Consider the following 16,047-nt stretch of genomic DNA (forward strand, 5'->3'; position numbering starts at 1 on the left):
CTCACACACCTTCCCCTCCACCACACACACACACCTTCCCCTCCACCACACACTCACCCCCTCCCATCCTCACACACCTTCCCCTCCACCACACACACATACCTTCCCCTCCACCACACACTCACCCCCTCCCATCCTCACACACCTTCCCCTCCACCACACACACACACCTTCCCCTCCACCACACACTCACCCCTCCCATCCTCACACACCTTCCCCTCCCACCACACACACACACACCTTCCCCTCCACCACACACTCACCCCCTCCCATCCTCACACCCTTCCCCTCCACCACACACTCACCCCCTCCCATCCTCACACACCCTTCCCCTCCACCACACACTCACCCCCTCCCATACCTTCCCCTCCACCACACACTCACCCCCTCCCATCCTCACACACCTTCCCCTCCACCACACACTCACCCCCTCCCATCCTCTCACACCTCCCCTCCACCACACACTCACCCCCCTCCCATCCTCACACACCTTCCCCTCCACCACACACTCACCCCCCTCCCATCCTCTCACAGTTTCCCCTCCACCACACACTCACCCCCTCCCATCCTCTCACACCTTCCCCTCCACCACACACTTACCCCCTCCCATCCTCTCACACCTTCCCCTCCACCACAACACTCACCCCCTCCCATTCTCTCACACCTTCCCCCTCCACCACACACTCACCCCCTCCCATCCTCTCACACCTTCCCCTCCACCACACACTCACCCCCTCCCACCCTCTCACACCTTCCCCTCCACCACACACTCACCCCCTCCCACCCTCTCACACCTTCCCCTCCACCACACACTCACCCCTTCCAATCCTCACACACACCTTCCCCTCCACCACACACTCACCCCCTCCCATCCTCACCACACCTTCCCCTCCACCACACACTCACCCCCTCCCATCCTCTCCCACCTTCCCCTCCACCACACACTCACCCCCTCCCATCCTCACACACCTTCTCCTCCACCACACACTCACCCCTCCCATCCTCTCACACCTTCCCCTCCACCACACACTCACCCCCCTCCATCCTCACACACCTTCCCCTCCACCACACACTCACCCACTCCCAACCTCACACACCTTCCCCGCCACCACACACTCACCCCACTCCCAACCTCACACACCTTCCCCTCCACCACACACTCACCCCCTCCATCCTCTCACACCTTCCCCTCCACCACACACTCACCCCCTCCCATCCTCTCACACCTTCCCCTCCACCACACACTCACCCCCTCCCATCCTCTCACACCTTCCCCTCCACCACACACTCACCCCCTCCCATCCTCTCACACCTTCCCCTCCACCACACACTCACCCCCTCCCATCCTCTCACACCTTCCCCTCCACCACACACTCACCCCCTCTCCATCCTCTCACACCTTCCCCTCCACCACACACTCACCCCCTCCCATCCTCTCACACCTTCCCCTCCACCACACACTCACCCCCTCCCATCCTCTCACACCTTCCCCTCCACCACACACTCACCCCCTCCCATCCTCTCACATCTTCCCCTCCACCACACACTCACCCCCTCCCATCCTCTCACACCTTCCCCTCCACCACACACTCACCCCCTCCCATCCTCACACACCTTCCCCTCCACCACACACTCACCCCCTCCCATCCTCACACACCTTCCCCTCCACCACACACTCACCCCTCCCATCCTCTCACACCTTCCCCTCCACCACACACTCACCCCCTCCTATCCTCACACACCTTCCCCTCCACCACACACTCACCCACTCCCAACCTCACACAACCTTCCCCGCCACCACACACTCACCCCACTCCCAACCTCACACACCTTCCCCTCCACCACACACTCACCCCCTCCATCCTCTCACACCTTCCCCTCCACCACACACTCACCCCTCCCATCCTCTCACACCTTCCCCTCCACCACACACTCACCCCCTCCCATCCTCTCACACCTTACCCTCCACCACACACTCACCCCCTCCCATCCTCTCACACCTTCCCCTCCACCACACACACACACCTTCCCCTCCACCACACACTCACCCCCTCCCATCCTCTCACACCTTCCCCTCCACCACACACTCACCCCCTCCCATCCTCTCACACCTTCCCCTCCACCACACACTCACCCCCTCCCATCCTCTCACACCTTCCCCTCCACCACACACTCACCCCCTCCCATCCTCTCACACCTTCCCCTCCACCACACACTCACCCCCCTCCCATCCTCTCACACCTTACCCTCCACCACACACTCACCCCCTCCCATCCTCTCACACCTTCCCCTCCACCACACACACACACCTTCCCCTCCACCACACACTCACCCCCTCCCATCCTCACACACCTTCCCCTCCACCACACACTCACCCCCTCCCATTCTCACACACCTTCCCCTCCACCACACTCACCCCCTCCCATCCCTCACACACCTTCCCCTCCACCACACACTCACCCCCTCCCATCCTCACACACCTTCCCCTCCACCACACAGACACCTTCCCCTCCACCACACACTCACACCTTCCCCTCCACCACACACACCTTCCCCTCCACCACACACTCACCCCCTCCCATCCTCTCACACCTTCCCCTCCACCACACACTCACCCCCTCCCATCCTCTCACATCTTCCCCTCCACCACACACTCACCCCCTCCCATCCTCTCACACCTTCCCCTCCACCACACACTCACCCCCTCCCATCCTCACACACCTTCCCCTCCACCACACACTCACCCCCTCCCATCCTCACACACCTTCCCCTCCACCACACACTCACCCCTCCCATCCTCTCACACCTTCCCCTCCACCACACACTCACCCCCCTCCTATCCTCACACACCTTCCCCTCCACCACACACTCACCCACTCCCAACCTCACACACCTTCCCCGCCACCACACACTCACCCCACTCCCAACCTCACACACCTTCCCCTCCACCACACACTCACCCCCTCCCATCCTCTCACACCTTCCCCTCCACCACACACTCACCCCCTCCCATCCTCTCACACCTTCCCCTCCACCACACACTCACCCCCTCCCATCCTCTCACACCTTACCCTCCACCACACACTCACCCCCTCCCATCCTCTCACACCTTCCCCTCCACCACACACACACACCTTCCCCTCCACCACACACTCACCCCCTCCCATCCTCTCACACCTTCCCCTCCACCACACACTCACCCCCTCCCATCCTCTCACACCTTCCCCTCCACCACACACTCACCCCCTCCCATCCTCTCACACCTTCCCCTCCACCACACACTCACCCCCTCCCATCCTCTCACACCTTCCCCTCCACCACACACTCACCCCCTCCCATCCTCTCACACCTTACCCTCCACCACACACTCACCCCCTCCCATCCTCTCACACCTTCCCCTCCACCACACACACACACCTTCCCCTCCACCACACACTCACCCCCTCCCATCCTCACACACCTTCCCCTCCACCACACACTCACCCCCTCCCATTCTCACACACCTTCCCCTCCACCACACTCACCCCCTCCCATCCTCACACACCTTCCCCTCCACCACACACTCACCCCCTCCCATCCTCACACACCTTCCCCTCCACCACACAGACACCTTCCCCTCCACCACACACTCACACCTTCCCCTCCACCACACACACCTTCCCCTCCACCACACACTCACCCCCTCCCATCCTCACACACCTTCCCCTCCACCACACACTGACACCTTCCCCTCCACCACACACTCACACCTTCCCCTCCACCACACACTCACACCTTCCCCTCCACCACACTCACACCTTCCCCTCCACCACACACTCACCCCACTCCCAACCTCACACACGCTGGGCGTCAAGCCCCAGTCTCTCTATAAGAGCTGGGAGAATATTGAACTTCTCTCATTTCCCCCAGGGTCACCTTGAAAGTTTTCTACTGGCTGACTAACAAACTCACACACAGTCTTGGTGTGGGAAGGAGGGAAGGAGGGAAGGAGGAAGGCTGAAGTCTTTGCTATCAAGGTCTCCCTTCACTGAAGAACAGACCACAATATGTTCTCCTTTGAAATTACTTTTCTTTGTGTGTGTGTGTGTGTGTGTGTGTGTGTGTGTGTGTGTGTGTGTGTGTGTGTGTGTGTGTGTGTGTGTGTGTGTGTGTATGTGTGTGTGTATGTTATTACTCTTGTTCTGTCTGTTGTGCTGGTAGGCCCGGGGTCTGTACATGGCTGTCTCTCTGTACAAGCTGTCCAGGTCCTGTCTCCAGCTGTCAGGGTTGAGGTGGCGGAGGAGCTGCTCCACTGTGTTGAAGGCTGCTATGGTCTGGTCCAACGCTGCTGCTGTCAGAGGAACATCAGTCACCACTGGGGCCAACAGTGACGGAGCATCATCCTGGAGGAGAGAGGGAGGCCAGAAGTTTGGAGCGGGGTATTTAAGGTCCTCTTTAGTCTTTTTGAGGGTTTTAGTGTGTCTGTGTGTAAACGTGACATAAATGTGTGTGTGTGTCTATGGACTGCTCAGCACCAGCATCTGACCTGCCCTCTGAACTGTGACCGTGACCTTTAAATCAGCCTAATGCCTGGGCACTAGAGCTCTCTATCTCCATGCTGGGACAAGGAGTTTATCCCGCTGCTGATCAGGAGGGTTAGAGGGTCTGACTCAGGGGTCTGAGGCTCCAGGGGCCTTAATGAGACTCGCCTCTGGTCAGTCCCTCTCTTACCCTGAACATGTAAGAGTGTGTGTGTGTGTGTTGTCTAACTCACCATCTGGGTCACAGCTTCCCAGTTCGTCCTGGATGCTGTAGGAAGAGAATTATCCTGGAGGAAGGAAGGAGAAGGAGAATGAAGGAGTGGTATTTGTAAGGAAGGAGAGATAGAGAATGAAGGAGTGGTATTTGGAAGGAATGGGAGAGAGAGATCATTAAGGAGTAGAATTTGTAAGGAAGGAGAGAGAGAATGAAGGAGTGGTATTTGGAAGGAATGGGAGAGAGAATGAAGGAGTGGTATTTGGAAGGAAGGAGAGAGAGAATGAAGGAGTGGTATTTGGAAGGAAGGAGAGAGAGAATGAAGGAGTGGTATTTGGAAGGAAGGAGAGAGAGAATGAAGGAGTGGTATTTGGAAGGAATGGGAGAGAGAGATCATTAACGAGTAGACTTTGGAAGGAAGGAGAGAGCATGAAGGAGTGGTATTTGGAAGGAAGGAGAGAGAGATCATTAAGGAGTGGTATTTGGAAGGAAGGAGAGAGAGATCATTAAGTAGTGGAATTTGGAAGGAGCGAGAGAAAGCATGAAGGAGTGATATTTGGAAGGAAGGAGAGAGATCATTAAGGAGTGGTATTTGGAAGGAAGGAGAGAGAATGAGGGAGTGGTATTTGGAAGGAAGGAGAGAGAATGAGGGAGTGGTATTTGGAAGGAATGTGAGAGAGAGATCATTAAGGAGTGGAATTTGGAAGGAAGGAGAGAGAGATCATTAAGGAGTGGTATTTGGAAGGAAGGAGAGAGAGAATGAAGGAGTGGAATTTGGAAGGAAGGAGAGAGAGAATGAGGGAGTGGTATTTGGAAGGAAGGAGAGAGAGATAATTAAGGAGTGTTATTTGGAAGGAAGGAGCATTTGGTTTTTTTAGCGTTTAAGCATTTGGTTTTAGTGTTGTATGGCATTGAAGCTCGTTTGGAGGGTAAATAGCACAGTGTCCAAGGACGAGCCGGAAGTATATAGAATGGTGTCGTCTGCGTAGAGGTGGATCAGGGAATCGCCCGCTGCAAGAGCAACATCATTGATATATACAGAGAAAAGAGTCGGCCCGAGGATTGAACCCTGTGGCACCCCCATAGAGACTGCCAGAGGACCGGACAGCATTCCCTCCAATTTGACACACTGAACTCTGTCTGCAAAGTAATTGGTGAACCAGGCAAGGCAGTCATCCGAAAAACCGAGGCTACTGAGTCTGCCGATAAGAATATGGTGATTGACAGAGTCGAAAGCCTTGGCAAGGTCGATGAAGACGGCTGCACAGTACTGTCTTTTATCGATGGCGGTTATGATATCGTTTAGTACCTTGAGCATGGCTGAGGTGCACCCGTGACCGGCTCGGAAACCAGATTGCACAGCGGAGAAGGTACGGTGGGATTCGAGATGGTCAGTGACCTGTTTGTTGACTTGGCTTTCGAAGACCTTAGATAGGCAGGGCAGGATGGATATAGGTCTGTAACAGTTTGGGTCCAGGGTGTCTCCCCCTTTGAAGAGGGGGATGACTGCGGCAGCTTTCCAATCCTTGGGGATCTCAGACGATATGAGGTGCTATAGGTAGAGGAGAGCCACTACCCACAACTGGTTGTGAAATGTGACTTGTGAACACACCCCGTGCTGATGTGCAACTGCGGCTGGTTGATCTGTGTGATGGCGCTGTGTGATGGCTCTCCTAAAAACACACGCAGCAGTTCTAGGAGCGGTCATCACAGACACTGTTAACTGGTTTACCTTAAAAACTCTGTTAAATGAAGTTCAAAGTGACTCTATACATCTACATAGCATGCAGTCTGAACCCACTTCAAAGACTATGTGTACTGTGTGTCTGTGTTCATGTTATGTGTGCATGTGTGTGTGTGTGTGTGTTTCTGATACTGTTTATATGCATGCTATGTGTGTGTGTCTATATTATGTTTGAGCCTTTGTGTGTGTGTGTGTGTGTGTGTGTGTGTGTGTGTGTGTCATACGTAAATCAGAGATGACTTCCAAGCTTAGTGACTAATCTTTTGTTTTATAGCTTCTGTGTTTCTCGCATGCAACCCACAGATACACACTGTGCAGAAACCCCTCTGACCTCATACACAGCTGGGGTAGTGAGTGTGTGGACTTCCCTCTTTGTTATGAGTCTTATACATTAGTATTGTGTGTATTGTGTGTGTGTGTGTGTGTGTGTGTGTGTGTTTGGCCACTGCAGCAGCCCCAAATGTGTATCAGAGTAAGCATCTGACCTTATTAGGCAGTCAGATTCAGTAAACTGTCCCACAGTTCTGTGCTTCAGAGGAGAATGCAGGGACAGCTGGGTTAAGGCCACATGCACTTGCACACACCTGGGACTTTTAATAGGAATAACAGTTTACAGTGCCATTAGAGAGTAAACCAACAGGGACATGAAGCCACGTCTTCCTAAATGGTAGCTGGAGAGTCGTGGCAGACAAGACTAGGTCCTTCTGGGTAGAAAAGGTTTCAGATGGTCAAAGGGTAAGAAGGGTTTGGGAAGCGGTGCTTTCGGCATGAAACAAACTATAAAATAACAGATATTGCCAAAATAAGGTATATTGCCATTGTCGTGTCTTTGTCTATGCCGGATTAAGTGATATGACATGCTATTCTATAAAATCCTTTCTCCGTAATTAATATTACCTGATTGAGCTAATCATATAAATGTAATTAACTAGAGAGTCGGGGCACCACTAAATAATATTTATAGAGCTGTTATCCTCCGAATAAACTCTAAAAGACCTAGTAATATTTGACATCAATAGCAATCAATATTAATCATCACCTTAATTCAGTCTCATCTGAAAGTTGTAAATTCTTGGTTATCTTCACAAACCCTGGCTAACAAGTTGAATCAGCAATACAAAATTGGGTTTAATTATTTATTTACTAAATACCTAACTAATCACACAGAATTACACATACACATAATTAAATCATAACTTGATTACAAATTACGTCATAAAGGAAAACGTCCTTAGCGGGCGGAACAGATATGACAGCTGGTTACACAAAAGAAAAGGGGCTGGGTTTGAGTGAAGGAGCGGGAAGACTGAGGGAAGACTGAGGGACAAAGGGAGAAGGTGTGCTATCGTTAATACAGTATCTTATGCATTCTAAATTCCCGCCCATTTAGAAAAGGAAAATGGAATAAATATTTACTCTGAGTTGCGCTTTGGTAGGTTGATGGTAGATGGAAGGCCGTGTTGCCAAACCGAGTCCTTTGAAGAATGTCTCTGGTGGTCAATTGAATACGTTGTAGTAACGTCGTTGTGTGGTAGACGGGATACTCTGTCTGTTCTTTCCTAGCCCGCATTTGCAGATGCTGTTGCTAACTCAACGGCTAGGAGGTACCACTTCTGTAGTGAATAAGAGTTCAAAGTTCATACCATTCGCAACCAAAGCTCACGCTGAGGTTGGCTTAGTTCTGTACTTGACATGTTAGTCCTTTTAACGCAGAGGCTGCAGACCTCACGTACTTGGAACAGGAGGTTACATTTTCGTCAAGGCTTTATATAGTGGAGCGAGAAGGGTGTGTTTGAAAAGTTTTATAACCCATGTCTCTTCACAGGGGCGGGCCACTGATTGAGCAGAGCCCTGAACCCAAATCTCTAATTTGGAAGCTAAAATTACATTTAATCTCTTCACCAATAATTTTATATTCAAACATTTAAATTGAACAACAATTCCATGTGAATCCGATAACTCTGATGTGTAGACTTTCCACTGTAGAATTTATGTCATCCTATCATTGAGGAGAATGTCTCAGATGACAACCGAACTGACATCATATTCATTAAGTACCACCGCATATGTTCAATTGGTCGGATTACCAGAATATAGTTAATTTCCCCCCACCTTCTGATGTTGCCAGAATCTCTATGTTAACCAAGGGGTTTTCAAATTTCACATCAGTAGGGTAGAGAGAGGAAAAAGGACAGAAGAGGTATTTATGACTCATAAACCTACCCCAAGGCCAACATCATGACACCATTATTGCCTTGTGTTTCTTTAGTATGTTTACATGCACCTGCTACTGATAATATGTCTGTAATCATCCTCTCAGACATGTTATTTCTGGAGGAGATTAAGATGATTTTGGTGTTGTTTTGCCACAGGGAATATCTGTTGATGTATTTATGGGAAAACCTCAGTGGGTCTCAGAATAGCTGCAATGCCTGGCAACATCTGGATCATATTTCTGCCTGGATGGATCTTGTGTTCTGAGGAACTCCACTAAGCCTGAATCACTGGTTCTCAAACTTTTTATAGTCCCGTACTCCTTCAAACATTCAACCTCCATCTGCGTACCCCCTCTAGCACCAGGGTCAGCGCACTCTCAAATATTGGTTTTTGCCATCATTGTAAGCCTGCCACACACATGCTCTACGATACATTTATTAAACATAAGAATGAGTTTGAGTTTTTGTCACAACCCGGCTCGTGGGAAGTGACAAAGAGCTCTTATAGGACCAGGGCACAAATAATAATATAATAATAATCAATCATGTTGCTCTTTATTTAGCCATCTTACATATAAAACCTTATTTGTTCATCGAAAATTGTGAATAACTCACGACAGGTCAATGAGAAGGGTGTGCTTGAGAGGATGCACATAACTCGGCATAACTCTGTTGGGTTGTATTGGAGAGAGTCTCCATTTTAAATCATTTCCCGAACACAGTCTGTGCCTGTATTTAGTTTTCATGCTAGTGAGGGCCGAGAATCCACTCTCACATAGATACGCGGTTGCAAAGGGCATCAGTGTCTTAACAGCGCGAGTCAGGGCACAGTCTACTTTTTATTTTTTTTATTTTTAATTCTACCCCCTTTTCTTCCCAATTTCGTGGTATCCAATTGTTAGTAGTTACTATCTGGTCTCATCGCTACAACTCCCGTACGGGCTCGAGAGAGAGAGAGAGAGACGAAGGTCGAAAGCCATGCGTCCTCCGAAACACAACCCAACCAAGCCGCACTGCTTCTTAACACAGTGCGCATCCAACCCGGAAGCCAGCCGCACCAATGTGTCGGAGGAAACACCGTGCACCTGGCGACCTGGTTAGTGTGCACTGCCCGGGCCCGCCACAGGAGTCGCTAGTGCGCGATGAGACAAGGATATCCCTACCGGCCAAACCCTCCCTAACCCGGACGACGCTGGGCCAATTGTGCGTCGCCCCACGGACCTCCCGGTCGCAACAGAGCCTGGGCGAGAACCCAGAGTCTCTGGTGGCACAGCTAGCACTGCGATGCAGTGTTAGCGGTGCCACCCGGGAGGCCGGCACAATCTACTTTGATGGTTTCTAGCAGTGGCTTCAGATTAAATTCAATATTCACAGAACTGCTTGTTGCAATTTCGATGAGGCTCTCTTGTTCAGATATCGGTAAGTAGACTGGAGGCAGGGCATGAAAGGGATAACGAATCCAGTTGTTTGTGTCATCCATTTCGGGAACGTACCTGCGTAATTGTGCACCCAACTCACTCACTATATCACATTTGACATTGTCTGTAAGCTTGAGCTCATTTGCACACAACAAAAATCATACAATGATTTCTTTGTTATCCTTGCTAATGCAGACAGAGAAGAGCTCCAATTTCTTAATCAGAGTCTCAATTTTGTCCAGCACATTGAATATAGTTGTTCAGGCGAGAAAAAACATCACCCAGATAGGCCAGTCGTGTGAGAAACTCATCATGCAAGCAGTTAGACAAGTGAAAATTATGGTCACCAAAGCAAACTTTAAGCTGGTCTCTCAATTAAATACTTTGCCCCTTAATAACCAACGCACTTCTGTATGTTGTAAAAGCGTTACATGGTCGCTGCCCATATCATTGAATAGCACAGAATACACGAGGAGTTCAGGGGCCTTGCTTTAACAAAGTTAACCATTTTCACTGTAGTGTCCAAAACATCTTTCAAGCTGTCAGGCATTCCCTTGGCAGCAAGAGCCTCTTGGTGGACGCTGCAGTGTATCCAAGTGGCGTTGGGAGCAACTGCTTGCACACACGTTACCACTCCACTATGTCTCCCTGTCATGGCTTTTGCGCCATCAGTACAGATACCAACATGAGCAGCAGCTACGTTTGGCTCCATATGGACCGTTAGTGGAATTCCCGCGAGAGAGTAACGGTTAATGTGATTGGATGTTCATTATTTGACAATGTGCTGTTATTTCGCTGAACACTAGATGGTTGAATTAGATTTTTGGTCAGTGAAACGAGGCTACTCAGGCAAGAAAAAAAAACTTCACCCAAATGTATATAGCCCCGTTGGAAAATATAAATGTACTGTTTGAAAATGTGAAAAAAAAAATACAAAAATAAATACAAAAATAAGAATAATAATCACATTTTATTTGGCGTACCCCTGGGGGTTCACATACCCCAGTTTGGGAATACATGTTCTAGAGTATTCCTTGTGTTAAGGAAATTAAGAACAGCACTACAGCATTCAGTCAGAGCCATGGTCATGTTACATCGTGTTGTTGTGCTTGTGTGTGTATCGGGGGGGGGGGGGTCGGGTTAAAGCTCAAGACCCATTTCCATCACATATGGACTAATAAACTATATGTTATCTTATCATATTGTGGTTGTGTTATAGTTTTTTGTTGTGTAATGGTTGTATTGTGGTTGTGTAATGGTCGTATTGTGGTTGTGTTATGGTTGATTTTTTGGGTTATGTAATGATTGTATTGTGGTTGTGATGACGAATGACTGATAGTCTAGTTCCTGCTTGTTCTCACACTCTACATTATGTTTCCCTCCATCTCTGTAATTGTTTTTATCTCCACTCACACCCTCTCATAACGCTCGCTCTCCTCACCCCTCCCTTTGTTTTGTAGGAGTTATCGGCTGTCAGCATGATAGGATCTGAGACACCTGTTCTACCTTTCTCTCTCTTCCTCTCCTCCTCCCTCCAGCTTATCTATACAACAGGGCACAACAAATTAGAGCTGTTAAATGAAGCCTCTCACAGCCCTAGAGGTGGTAGAGGGGTAAGTGTGTGTACTGGGAGGCCAATCTAATGGCAGCTTCCCTGTCTGGGTAAGTGTGTGTACTGGGAGGCCAATCTAATGGCAGCTTCCCTGTCAGGGTAAGTGTGTGTACTGGGAGGCCAGTCTAACGGCAGCTTCCCTGTCTGGGTAAGTGTGTGTACTGGGAGGCCAGTCTAACAGCAGCTTCCCTGTCTGGGTAAGTGTGTGTACTGGGAGGCCAGTCTAACGGCAGCTTCCCTGTCTGGGTAAGTGTGTGTACTGGGAGGCCAGTCTAACGGCAGCTTCCCTGTCTGGGTAAGTGTGTGTGTACTGGGAGGCCAGTCTAACGGCAGCTTCCCTGTCTGGGTAAGTGTGTGTGTACTGGGAGGCCAGTCTAACAGCAGCTTCCCTGTCTGGGTAAGTGTGTGTGTACTGGGAGGCCAGTCTAACGGCAGCTTCCCTGTCTGGGTAAGTGTGTGTACTGGGAGGCCAGTCTAATGGCAGCTTCCCTGTCAGGGTAAGTGTGTGTACTGGGAGGCCAGTCTAACAGCAGCTTCCCTGTCTGGGTAAGTGTGTGTGCTGGGAGGCCAGTCTAACGGCAGCTTCCCTGTCTGGGTAAGTGTGTGTACTGGGAGGCCAGTCTAATGGCAGCTTCCCTGTCAGGGTAAGTGTGTGTACTGGGAGGCCAATCTAATGGCAGCTTCCCTGTCAGGGTAAGTGTGTGTACTGGGAGGCCAGTCTAACGGCAGCTTCCCTGTCTGGGTAAGTGTGTGTACTGGGAGGCCAGTCTAACGGCAGCTTCCCTGTCTGGGTAAGTGTGTGTACTGGGAGGCCAGTCTAACGGCAGCTTAGAGGGAACATCGACACATCTAAATCTCCCTCCACTATTTAACTACTGATGTTGTGACAATTCTAATCTTCTTATCCAGACTGGGCTTTTTAAAAGAGCACATACTCAGCCTCCCTCCACCCCTCCCATCTCCCTCCTCTTTAATCAAGTTAGAGATCTTACAAAGGAAACAGACGTTAATGGGTTTAGTCATCTCTTAATTCCCACAGCTAGTTACCTCAGGAAGGATTTTGGTAGCACCGTACTTGAACCCTCTGTCACACAGACTACATTAGACTGTCATAAGGATGGCATAAGAGATTCATTGGCAGTTCTAACACCAGCCTTAGGTATTTACGTTTCAGCACCATCTCTGTGGAATGAGATGCAGTCACATCCCGGTGTTCACTCACCAGTAGAGAGTAGTTGAGTTTGAAGCCAGGCTTGGCCACGAAGTAGTCGTCTGACTTGAAGGTGACTTTGAGGGTGTTGGTTTTGGAGGTGAGGCGTGGGGGGACTCTCTGACCACACCATCTCCCCCAGACAATAGTACTGGTCTCTGAGATGTCCTCCACCTCCACAAAGTCATACCTGGGAGGGAAGGGGGAGAGAAGAGGGTCACTAACCTGTCAATCAATGGATTTAATGAATTAATCAATCAATCAATCAATTAATCATCACTGTTCAGTAGAAAATGGTTCATTGTTGAAGAGCCAATCCCTAGAGTCACCTCCCTATTTTTCTCTTTCTCTTTATCTTGCCTCATCTCTCCTGCTCTCTGTTTCTCTCTCTTGTCTAAAATGCTTACGAAGACAGCTGCCTTTGGTTTGGGGATTAAAAGTCAATTCACTCTTCTCACCCTCAAGGACATATTCTTCATTACTGCAAAGAAGGTAACCTTCATCCATCCCTCCATCCCCCTTTCATCCATTCCTCCTTTCTTTAGACACTGTAGATGTCGATACCCCCCATCAGAGGGATGCCAGCCTTCTCCCTCTCCCCTTTCATCCGTTACAAACTCAGCCAACTTTCTCTCTCCTTGGCGCTTCAATCTCTCTCTACCTCTCTATCCTCTCCTCCCTCTCTCACCTGCAGACTTCGTTCTCTGGTTCCTCCAGCGCAAAGTGGGAGTCAAACTCCAGGATGATGCGGGTGTTGTGGGGCGACAGTAGTTTCCATGACAACTGCAGGTTTCGGGGGTAGGCGTTCGGGAAGCGGGGGCTCTGGATGGCTCCCCCAGCTGCAGTTACCGTGACGACCTCTTCTTTCCGGTACAAGTCTGTAAGGTGATTGCTGTCTGTTAGCAGTTACAAGCGGTATAGGTTAGTGAATTTACTCTCTGGGATACAACACACACACAGGGACACACAGAGAGTTACAGAGAGATAAAGAAGGAGAGTTAGAGAGAGAGACCGAGTTAGAGACGGAGAGACACAGAGAGAGAGACCGAGTTAGCGACGGAGAGAAAGACAGAGATAAACACAAACACACCCTACAGAGCCCCAGGACAGCAGCACAATTAGACCCAACCAAATCATGAGAAAACAAAAAGATAATTACTTGACACATTGGAAAGAATTAACAAAAAAACAGAGCAAACTAGAATGCTATTTGGCCCGACACAGAGAGTACACAGCACAGCGGCAGAATACCTGACCACTGTGACTGACCCTAAATTAAGGAAAGCTTTGACTATGTACAGACTTAGTGAGCATAGCCTTGCTATTGAGAAAGGCCGCCGTAGGCAGACATGGCTCTCAAGAGAAGACAGGCTATGTGCTCACTGCCCACAAGATGAGGTGGAAACTGAGCTGCACTTCCTAACCTCCTGCCCAATGTATGACCATATTAGAGAGACATATTTCCCTCAGATTACACAGATCCACAAAGAAGTTGAAAACAAATCCAATTTTGATAAACTCCCATATCTACTGGGTGAAATACCACAGTGTGCCATCACAGCAGCAAGATGTGTGACCTGTTGGCACGAGAAAAGGGCAACCAATGAAGAACACACACCATTGTAAATACAACCCATATTTATGCTTATTTATTTGATCTTATCTTGTGTCCTTTAACCATTTGTACATTGTTAAAACACTGTATATACAGTGCCTTGCGAAAGTATTCGGCTCCCTTGAACTTTGCGACCTTTTGCCACATTTCAGGCTTCAAACAAAGATATAAAACTGTATTTTTGTTGTGAAGAATCAACAACAAGTGGGACACAATCATGAAGTGGAACGACATATTGGATATTTCAAACTTTTTTAACAAATCAAAAACTGAAAAATTGGGCGTGCAAAATTATTCAGCCCCTTTACTTTCAGTGCAGCAAACTCTCTCCAGAAGTTCAGTGAGGATCTCTGAATGATCCAATGTTGACCTAAATGACTAATGATGATGAATACAATCCACCTGTGTGTAATCAAGTCTCCGTATAAATGCACCTGCACTGTGATAGTCTCAGAGGTCCGTTAAAAGCGCAGAGAGCATCATGAAGAACAAGGAACACACCAGGCAGGTCCGAGATACTGTTGTGAAGAAGTTTAAAGCCGGATTTGGATACAAAAAGATTTACCAAGCTTTAAACATCCCAAGGAGCACTGTGCAAGCGATAATATTGAAATGGAAGGAGTATCAGACCACTGCAAATCTACCAAGACCTGGCCGTCCCTTTAAACGTTCAGCTCATACAAGGAGAAGACTGATCAGAGATGCAGCCAAGAGGCCCATGATCACTCTGGATGAACTGCAGAGATCTACAGCTGAGGTGGGAGACTCTGTCCATAGGACAACAATCAGTCGTATATTGCACAAATCTGGCCTTTATGGAAGAGTGGCAAGAAGAAAGCCATTTCTTAAAGATATCCATAAAAAGTGCCACAAGCCACCTGGGAGACACACCAAACATGTGGAAGAAGGTGCTCTGGTCAGATGAAACCAAAATTGAACTTTTTGCCAACAATGCAAAATGTTATGTTTTGGCGTAAAGGCAACACAGCTCATCACCTTGAACACACCATCCCCACTGTCAAACATGGTGGTGGCAGCATCATGGTTTGGGCCTGCTTTTCTTCAGCAGGGACAGGGAAGATGGTTAAAATTGATGGGAAGATGGATGGAGCCAAATACAGGACCATTCTGGAAGAAAACCTGATGGAGTCTGCAAAAGACCTGAGACTGGGACGGAGATTTGTCTTCCAACAAGACAATGATCCAAAACATAAAGCCAAATCTACAATGGAATGGTTCAAAAATAAACATATCCAGGTGTTAGAATGGCCAAGTCAAAGTCCAGACCTGAATCCAATCGAGAATCTGTGGAAAGAACTGAAAACTGCTGTTCACAAATGCTCTCCATCCAACCTCACTGAGCTCGAGCTGTTTTGCAAGGAGGAATGGGAAAAAATGTCAGTCTCTCGATGTGCAAAACTGATAGAGACATACCCCAAGCGACCTACAGCTGTAATCGCAGCAAAAGGTGGCGCTACAAAGTATTAACTTAAGGGGG

The 16,047-nt window shown here is 49.1% G+C and overlaps 1 protein-coding gene across 2 annotated transcripts in view; it reads right to left on the bottom strand.

The window, feature by feature from the left end:
• pdgfd (platelet derived growth factor d) overlaps positions 1 to 16,047 on the bottom strand; it is a 95,841-nt gene that overhangs the window by 21,890 nt on the left and 57,904 nt on the right. For both annotated transcript variants that reach the window (XM_031795710.1, XM_031795711.1), the window contains exons 2-5: positions 13,623 to 13,812; positions 12,947 to 13,124; positions 4,754 to 4,807; positions 4,175 to 4,382 (exon numbers count right to left, since the gene is read on the bottom strand). In XM_031795710.1, the coding sequence (XP_031651570.1) occupies positions 4,175 to 4,382; positions 4,754 to 4,807; positions 12,947 to 13,124; positions 13,623 to 13,812 (630 nt within the window). The remainder of the gene's footprint in view (positions 1 to 4,174; positions 4,383 to 4,753; positions 4,808 to 12,946; positions 13,125 to 13,622; positions 13,813 to 16,047) is intronic.

The sequence above is a fragment of the Oncorhynchus kisutch genome, linkage group LG18, assembly GCF_002021735.2.
Source record: "Oncorhynchus kisutch isolate 150728-3 linkage group LG18, Okis_V2, whole genome shotgun sequence".
Classification (NCBI taxonomy): Eukaryota; Metazoa; Chordata; class Actinopteri; order Salmoniformes; family Salmonidae; genus Oncorhynchus; species Oncorhynchus kisutch.